General features: G+C 39.0%; 1 protein-coding gene across 5 annotated transcripts; it reads right to left on the bottom strand.

Moving 5' to 3' along the window:
* Positions 1 to 444: 444 nt before the first annotated feature.
* LOC110096997 lies at positions 445 to 7,666 on the bottom strand. 5 transcript variants are annotated; one of them, XM_020823179.2, is made up of 5 exons: positions 7,290 to 7,666; positions 6,442 to 7,161; positions 4,934 to 5,284; positions 2,250 to 4,858; positions 445 to 2,151 (listed from the first exon to the last, which is right to left on the bottom strand). In XM_020823179.2, exons 2-5 carry the CDS (start codon positions 6,511 to 6,513, stop codon positions 831 to 833), a joined length of 4,353 nt encoding a protein of 1,450 aa, XP_020678838.1. In that variant the 5' UTR covers positions 6,514 to 7,161; positions 7,290 to 7,666; the 3' UTR covers positions 445 to 830. The 5 variants fall into 5 exon arrangements, with proteins under 5 accessions (XP_020678838.1, XP_020678840.1, XP_020678839.1 ...); XM_020823181.2 differs by adding an exon at positions 5,374 to 5,463 and having other exon boundaries at positions 6,442 to 7,665; XM_020823180.2 differs by lacking the exon at positions 6,442 to 7,161 and adding an exon at positions 5,374 to 5,463 and having other exon boundaries at positions 7,290 to 7,665.
* Positions 7,667 to 9,892: the final 2,226 nt, after the last annotated feature.

Below are 9,892 nucleotides of genomic sequence, written 5' to 3'. Positions count from 1 at the left end.
ATTTATAATTTTAGTGGAAAATGCAAAGATGAAGTAATATCTAGGCATGTATTATCCAAAAAAATGATGTTCTAAATAAAAATACAACTTCTAGAATTGAGATAATAAGATCAAAACAGAAAAATTTCTTGGAAGCTTTGTATGCTAAGATAATATCATGAAGGCTTAAAGATAATTTTTTATAAAACTACAATTAGATCGGTAATATTGTATGCATACCCATGTTGAGTAAAAAAAGTCCCTAATATCTAAATTAAGCGAGGCAAAATTGAGAAAATTAAGCTGGATGCATGGCAACACTATAAATGATAAATTAAGGAACGACTATGTTATAAGAAAGATTAGAATGGCATCTATTGAAGGTAAATAAAAAAAATAAATTTGTGGATATTAATTTCTACAAGCTTCTACCATGATAATTGAGACTCCAAAGGCAACCTATAGTGTTATGAACGTTCCTGGATGCTTCGATCGATTCGATCATAGTTTCCTACACATTTGATTGGCATTTCTTCATTCTGCACATCATCAGACTCCACAACCAAAGTCCAGAGAGACCAAATCATCAATTTCATTAATTAATCACTTCTTGATGGGCCTCATAAAGACTCTATCTTACTACTGCCTTGGAAAGAAAAAAACAAGACAAAAAGGCGAGGTAAGAAAAAAAAAAAGGAAAATTTAAAATCCTAATCACGATGTAGACTTTTTACAAGTGGCTTAAAATGGGATAAACCGCAAGATTAAGACGCTTTCTTCCCATCACAAAAATAATAACTGGGTACAGCATCTCCGTCCAATTGAAAAAGGAAATTGATAGAAACAACCAGTCAGGAAGGTCTTCTCTGCAAGGCCATATCATTGCTGCTATCTTCAACCTCAAATGAGTTGAACTCAGTGTTCAACTTTACATCTCTACCACGTCTGAAATGGACCATCTCTCCTTTGATTCTTCGATGTGGATCTTTCCGTTGAGCATCAATGCTCCTATCAAATATAACTGTACTCTCCCTCCGCTGAAACCCTGAGGCCTTTCGATGAAGGCTGTGAGCCCTTATGCCATTTTCACCATAACCAAAGCATTTCATATTGCCATGTCCTTCAGAATGGAGCAATTCATATCTATTACTTCTCCCCTTACTGCCATCATCTCTGCCATAGCCATCATATTCATGAAACCTTTCAGAATAAACTGGTTGATAGTATTCATCTGGCTTCGCCCTTCCACGGGAATCAATGTGATCAAATCTATCGCTCTGTGAAAAAATTCTAGCAGGCGAGCTTCTCCCTGTTGGACATCTAGGTTGCCCTTGTAAGATCCTCTCACTGTCAAACCATCTTGAATGACCTCTCGACGAAGGGGAATACGAAGCCAACTCTTCGGCAAGAATGCCTTGGCGCGGCAGCGACCTCTGTCTCGGCATCCTTCTTTGAGGAGACCTACTTTGTCTCCTTGTATCATGAACACCACTTATGCGGCCATTGTCTCTTCCTCTTGGAGATGTCCAAGTATGGGGGGACCGGGTTTTAGACCTTGATGGCGATCTTGTATGCTCACGTGAGAAATGTATGGGTCTTCTTCTGTGGGGAGAAAAACTCTGCTGCCTCCTAGATGAAGGCGGCTGCAATGGTATAGGACCTTGATACATATTTCTATGGCCAAGGCTGATAAGCCTAGAGCCATGTCTACTAGGCCTTCCCCTACCAACATTAAAGAATCTGTCAGGGCTAACTTCTCTAGTAGAATTGCTTGGCTCAGAAGACATGTCAAATGCTCCATCACTCTCCATAGTGGATCCCCTTCTAGTAGATTGCAAATGAGAGGAAGAATTTATTGAACGACTTGATAAATTGGGTCCAGAGCCCATACTACCAGCTCTAACAATTGTGCCATCAGGTGCAACAACGAAGCCATTGCTTTCCACCTTTGCAACAGCAGCTGCAGCTGCATTTCTTGCACCGCTGGGTGCAAAATTGGGTGATGAATAATAGCCAGATGTATCAAAACGACAACTGCCATGATGATCTGGAGAGCCCACCCAATATTCAACCCTGCCTCTATCATGTGAACGGAAAGGTAGCTTGTTCCTTCCGATTGATCGGCTTCCATTAGTACTCCTTTCAGCATTTAAATCAAAGTGGTCAAGTTTCCTGGACATAAAAAACATATTAAGTACATGAAATGATAACTGAACAACAAGACAAAAGATAATTTGTATGCTGAAGCCTTGAAAAGGAAATTAAATTACTTGTTTTCCATAGTATAAGACACTTCCTTTCTACATGATGCTTCGGAAGACTTTGATCTTTCTAATCTTGAATATGAATCCCTTTTGAGCGATGAAACAGCCTTTTTTCTTGCGTATTCACCATTAACAGATGCTGTGACAGAAGCACTGTCGTGATTCCAAGGAGAATCGACAGCAGCAACTTCTCTTCTAGGCAATTTGTCCCATCCTGAAGACTTCATTCTAGAACTCTCTGGTTGACTTGATTTCCCAGGATCATCACTTCTGTCAGTGGGTATATTCGATTTAAGCAATCTGTTTTCACCTGTTGCAGGCAATTCACTCGCATCAGTTACATCCAGATTTTCCCTCGCATCTCCCTCGCCATAACTGACATTTGAAGCATCTTTTACCAAAGAGTGTTTTTGGAAACATTTGGGCTGTAACTCATCCTCTGTAACCCTTAATTTATCTCCATCACTAAAAGTAGAAACCAGCTTCCCTTCATGTTTACATTCTGTAGTTACAACAACCAAATCAGATTGAGAACAAAAATCAGAATCAGCTTCAAAAAAATCTGCTTCTCTGCAGTCAGACCCATAGTCCACATGCTCAGTTTCCAATTCCTCAACTCCATCTTCTCCCCAGCTATTCAGAACAGATTCTCTCAATTCTCCATCTTCATACTGAGAATCATCTTCTCCAAGGAACTCAAACTTCTCCAATCCAATAGCATGATCAGTGTCAACTGGACAAGGATCTGAAAAATGGCCTGAATCAAAATGCTCCTCTAATGAATCCTTAACTGAGCTCCTCACATGACCATCTACAGGTGTTCTGTATTCCTCATGAGAAATCACTATATCATCAGCTAACGGAATGTCATTTCTTTCCAGCATTGAAACTTCTGAAATAGAATTGGGAAACTTCGGAGAAGTCTGAATTGGAACAGCTGTGCTAGCATTCAAACATTCACCACTCAAAATACTAGATTTACATTCATCAACCTTCAAATCAGTAGAACTTTCTTTATATTGATTGCTGCATGTATTTCTTGGCAGAAGGAGCTCGTTATCAGATATCCCTCTGAAGTTGAAATGTACAATTGATTGATTTGAATTAGCATAGGCTTTTCCAAATTCATCAATATATGCAGTCTCATCTGCCAGGACGCCATAAGTCGTCATGCTCTTGGAACTGCTTCCATCAAGTGATACCTGAGAAATCTTTTCATCTCCATGAATTATAATTCCAGAAGTGCTCTGATCAAGTTGTCCAGCAGGTGATTTTTGTGAAGTAATACTGACTACATCAGCTAATACAGACTGATGCTTCTCAGCAGGAGGGCTCCTCAGCTGATTACTTTTCCCAAGATAAGCTGGGTGACATTCCCCAGAATGATCATTACAACTATCTAAGGTAGCAATGGATAAGCTATCACCATGGAACAATTCATTGACATTTTTGTCCTCAGAAAATGGATCAGAGGCATTCATCGTTAGGCCAAGAGTAGTATTCCCAGCACTAATCAGAGAAGGGAGACTATTATGAGTGTCCACTTCCACACTAAAGTTTACATTATCAGTTTCATACTTATCTTTGTCAGACACATCAACCACCTTTGTGGAGAGGACCTTATCTGATTGTGCAATACCTTCAATGGGATAAGTATTTCTAGTAAAAACGCAACTCTTCTCGCCACCACCCGCAGGATTTGTTTTCTCAGGAGCATTTTCCACCGTGACTTTAGCACCCTTAAAATGGCACTGTTCTGGCAAAGGTTCACAGCCTTGAGTTTCGGGTGAGCCAACTTTTTCTTCGTCACAATCTGCCACAGCATTAGCATGTTTTCCATCCATCTTCTCGAAACAATATGAAATATTTTGATTATCAGCAGCTTTCAATCCAACTTTGTCAATTCCAAAACCAGCTTCATCCTCACCAAGTCCTTGACATCTATGTTCGATGTCATGACTATCATTGCTTTCCCATACATCCATTACCGTATTGAGATCCCAATGTAGCCTATCATCAAGAGAGGGCACTGAATTCCTTTTCCTTGAAAATTTCTGCAAGGAACCAAGAGAATGCTCTTCCTTACATCCATCAAACTTTACTTGACCTGTTTCCCTATCAAATGCTTCCCCTGCAACAGAAGTTACCACTGACGGTTTTGGTATGCTTCCAAGTTCAGGTTGGGATGGGTGGCCCTTACCTTCAAGTGATTCTGAAAACCTTAATGATGAGGGGTTTTCCTCAAATGAATGCCCTTTAACTGTTGGGCCCTTTCCATCCATTAATCCATTCTCTATGCTACTATAACAAGCAGCTGCTGCCAAGATAGAAATACCAGAAAAATCTGCAGAATCATCTAAATGCTCATCAATGTCCTCCAAGCTCGTTTTCTTATCAGCAGAACTTTTGGAAGAATATACGCCAAACTCATCTTGTTTAAGAGACACTTGGTTATTTTGGAATAAAGCAAGGCGTCTTCCATGACTATGATCATGAAAGCCAGATGATGATAGTATATGTGATGTTGACTGAGGAAGTAACGAAAATCTCCTTTTCTTTATTGGAACACTTTCTAAGTTATCACTGAAGCGCTGACCAAGAACACTAACACCTAACTGCCAGAAGAAAAACATTGTTAATCATGTAAAAAAATCAAATGTCATTTGTAAAGTACAGCAATGCATATAAACCTTCTCAGACTCCAAGACCAGCATGTCCTCTTTTTTCTTCGAAGCTTCATCAAAAAAATCTTTAATATCTTCCTTATTCTTGGCAGTGAATTTCCTTCCATTATCCTGAGTAAAAGTTCGTGCTCTCCTTAAGGCCCTGTGCTTACCATTTGAAGAAGTCTTCCATTTCAACTGAGGATCAATCACTCCAGAAAACTCTGGTCCCATAGTGCTCCAGGTCCTTCTTGATAAGCCACCAAGTTTACCAACTGATATAATTCCACCACAGCTCTTGCAAGATTTTGGATTTTCTTGGCCCTCTGGAATCTCAAGAGGGGAGGCAATCCTCTTGTTGCAGGTACAAAATTGAATCTGTAATAGAAAAGCAAAAGATAATGATTTTATCGACTCTGCTGACTGAGGCATTATGCCATAAACACAGGAATAATTGTTCAACTGACCATTGACTGAAATATCGTATCATGTTTCTAACAGAACAATAAAGGGTTGTAACAAATACATCGCCAAAATCTCGAATGATTATGTTCCTTCTGCATACCAAATATACACAATATAGATTAGCCGCTGAACAAGAGAATTCAATGTGTGAGTTCAAAGAGCCCCAAAAATATACCATATTCTAGCAAAATCAACTGATAAACAAACAGTTCAAAGCGCTGACAACAAATGCTGACATGATCCATCAAGCATGGTCAGATCCACAAAAGTACCACTAGGGATGTGCCCCCATTAGCCCGACCCAAAACCGATTATTAAGATTTAAGGTTTGGACTTCTTATACAAACTCCCAACCGGCCATGCATACTGCACACATATGCCTCACACGAGGTGTTGCATTCGCATTCACGCCCACACCCATCATCGAGCCATCATTTACCACACAACTACCATCATGTATTGGAATAGCTCTAATTTTACATGTAGATTTTTCTCTTAACATTTTATGAAAGTTTTATCTTATGATTTGTGATTGTTCTAAGAAAGAGAGATTAGGAAAAAGTAACTTAATAGTTGATATCAATTTGCACCCCCACTAAAAATATTTCCTGACTCCGCCCTTGCCATCAAGGGTACCCTTAAGATGCGTCATGCTAAACTACCCCTACTGATAATCAAGCGCATCTCTTAATTCAAATTCAATAATTAGATGGCATGAACATTGACAGCCAAGATTTTCATGTCAACCTAGTTTTAGGGCCTGCAAAACCTTCAAGTAACACAATACAAAAAAATAGAACACTTTGATCAGCCATCAATAGAGGGAAGTTCATTCCAGGGGTATGAGGCATGGGTTCTCTAATCCATTATCATACTCAACAAACAATAATCAACAATCCACAAATCAATCACGCCCAGCGCCATTCTGAGTTTGCAAATTATCCCAAAAAATGAGGCGCCCTACAGAATCATAAGAGCAGCTAGGGATGGAGGTTGGACCAAATCTCCTGAAGCCAACTTCCTCTCAAATGGATCAAAAATGAAATAAATACAATGGCCAAAAAACGTACTGTTGGACTAAAAGGAGAAGCGAGATTCCAAGTTGCAGCAATCATCAAAATTCCATAAGCCGGTTTAATCATAAAACCTCAAAAACATTTTGATATAGATAGTTTATGATTTATCCGGACAACAGACTTGCCCGAAACCAGATGAATCTATATTCAAATTGAAGGGAAGATATCGTCAAGAGCTAGAAGCATATCATGACATCAACAAAAGATCCCTTGTAGAAGCAACGGAAAAAAGACCCAGACAGTTATCTCTCGGAGAAGCCATCAATCATCAAAAGCTATTATCTAAAAAACAAGCAGGAAGTCCCATGACAAGTAAGGAGTGCATCATGCTCAACTGCATAAAGGGAGGCGGATGGCGCCAATCTGCGGCAGAGAAATCAAAAGAAGTACACCAATACAGGTTCTTCGTTCATCATTCCTGACCAGATCCTGCACCTAACCCTAAATCCCTGGCATAAGCAATATCAAATCCAAATACAGCTTCGCCCAAGATAAAACAGATGAGTCTCTGTCGCCGGAACCTTGAACTTTCTTAGCCAAACTTACAGCCGCTAACACAAGGAATAGATCTAAAGACCATGGACCAAGGCCTCCCTCTCCGAGAAAGAAAAACAAACCCTAACACCTGTGTTTCCATCTTCATTTTTTTCATTTACAAAACCAACCCCAGATCGCGAAAGGAGACCAATCTCCGCAGTAAAACCAGTGGATCCCCTGTGATCGGAATGGCAGAACACTAAACTTTTCCATCAGCCGAAAAATAAGCAAGCCAAGCGCATCCATCTCTTCTGATGACAAACCAGCCAAAAAACAAACAGAAATCAAAGCTAGGGTTTCAATACCTGGATCCAACCGAGGGTTAGCAGACTAACAGAAAAGAGACCCGTCCGCGGGATTCTCTTTCCATTTCTTGTTTGCTCCTCTAATGCGATGATCCGCTTCCTGTTACTCCTCTTCCCCTTTTCGCTGCTGACTCTTTCTTTACCACCCTAATCTTCTTCTTCTACGGTCGTTTCCGGTGATCTTTAGGAGATTACTGAGGTAGCGAGATTCGTTCCTTGCAGTATTTCCTTCCACGCATTTCCTTTTCTAGCACGCTAATCCTTTCTCTTCCGCCGATCCTCTTTCTTTCCTCTTCGAGGACCGCTATCTTCTTCCCTTCTATGTGTGAAAGACCTCCCCGCACCTCGACCACGTATTTAGAGCATCAGGCTGCGGGTGCTGTGGGCTACCGAATACCGCGAAATTACCATAATGCAGAGGGTTTGGTCCAGCTTTTGATTTCAGGCTCCCCCCTTCGATTTGGTCGCGCTTCAGGTTCGGGAATCGGTACTGGGTCGCTGGCTAGATGAAGATGTGACGGTAACGGGTCGATTTTCTCATCCGATTGTTTGCATATGGGGAAAATAAAAATTTTCTTTTATGTTCTTACCCTCTTTTTCCATCTCTCTTCTATATATATATTCTCTCTACTCTCTTTCTTTCTCATTTTATTGTTATAGATGACAACCTTTTCCACTAATTCTTAGCTCTTCGTCTTTCCTTTTATCTCTCTCTCCATGAGCGATGAGACTATTTTTCTCTTTTTATGTTCATATTAATAGTTTTTTTTAACTCCAAATTCAAGTTTATATGAGATTTATGTAATTAAAGCCTACAAATTATATTAGAGGAGAATTATAATATTCAAATTTAAATCAAGTAGCTTAAAATATACTTATTATAATTTTTTTTATATTTTAAATATACTTTTATAATAATAAGATGCACTTTTTTGTTTAAATTACAATTTTCTATAATTAAAAAATTAGTTTTAAAATTTGATATATCATCAAAAAATTAACTTGATCGTGCACGAATCTTGAGGCAAAAATCAAGTTGGAAGTTTCAAAAATTAAATCTGGGACCATATGAACTCCAATATTAGCAACTGAACGTCTTGGAAATATGAACCCAACGACACCAAATTCAACTCAATCCGAGCTCAAATGTGTCCAAATCAAATACCAGAATCACATTTGGAAGGTTCAATCTATAATCTGGATAATCAAACAGTTTCAAAATATGACGTGCTTATAGTCGAATCGAGAGGCTCGACGAGACGAATCCAACGAGCCCAAGATCTCCAAATTTTGATACCATTAGAGCTTCAAATGCCCAATAAATGGTTCGCGATCAAGGGATTCAACATCTGCCGTCCATTTAAATCAATCCCAGTTTACCCCTGATCTTCCTCCTATTTATTGGTTATGTCACTCTCAGAAAACTATTAATAGACCCCTCATTTCTCTTAAGCGGGGACCCCAAGCAAGAAGGAAAAAAAAGGAAGATAAAAAATAAACTCCTCCTCGATCACCACCCGACTTTCACCCGACAACCAACCGACGCCGGAATTAAGCAAGGAAGCAAGAAAAGAATAGAAGGAAGAAGAGGAGGAAGAAAAGGAAGATAAGAAAGAGACTCCTCCTCGACCAACTTCGGACATCCACCCGACTTCTAACTAACGCAGGAATTCAGCCCAACTGTCGACTGGCGCCGGAGTTCTACCTAACAACCAACTATCGCTGGAATTCTGCTCAACCGTCAATTAAAGTCGGATTTCTGCTCAACCACCAGAACGTCACCGGATTTCTGATCTTCGTTTGTAACTGAATTTCAATCCGAGAGTTGATTATTGTAATTTGATCGTCCTCAATTTCAAGGACAAGTCAGCCACTTGTAATCTAAGTAAACACTAGTTGAATCCTTTCGACTGAGCATGACCCCATAGTTTTTACCTTTTTCAAGATTTCCATATAAAAATTTTGGTGTTCCTTTTTTATTTTGTTTATGTGATGGATATCCGTACAAAACTAAGACGTGAAATTTTCTAACTCTAACACTACCTATATTCTAGCCCGCAACAAAAATATTAAAAAAGCTATCCCAAACAAAACTTAATTCAAACCTATGAAGCAATCCTTAACTCTGAAAGAAGTTAAATTAAAATTATGACATCTTGCGTACTCACTATAGCACTTATGTATCTAGGCTCCACATTTTTATATGAGCTAAAATTGATTTATTTTGACTCGTTAGTATTTGGTTATATCTCATTTAAATTCATAAGATGCATATAAAATTTGAAGAATATCAAGATTATCATCAATTTCCGTAAACATACTATCAACCATAAGTTTATTAGTGACAACCAAATAGTAATCATAAGAAACTAATTCAATGATAGTGATACAGCATCGCAAAACCATCTTGATCGGGCACGAATCTCGAGGCAAAAACCTAGTTGGAAACTTCAAAAATTAATTTCGGGAGCATATGAACTCCGGATAGTAAACACCAAACTTTGCTTTCTCAAAGTGTGTTTATAATCCCACATGGTTTTGGCAAAATCTTGACTTTTGGACTAAGACTTTGTTTGAGATAGCTTTTTTATTGCTTTATAAAA

Source organism: Dendrobium catenatum, unplaced genomic scaffold (assembly GCF_001605985.2).
Source record: "Dendrobium catenatum unplaced genomic scaffold, ASM160598v2 fragScaff_scaffold_725, whole genome shotgun sequence".
In the NCBI taxonomy this organism is placed as follows: domain Eukaryota; kingdom Viridiplantae; phylum Streptophyta; class Magnoliopsida; order Asparagales; family Orchidaceae; genus Dendrobium; species Dendrobium catenatum.
The sequence above is the reverse complement of the archived record's forward strand: the minus strand, read 5'-3'. Positions and strand labels throughout refer to the sequence as shown.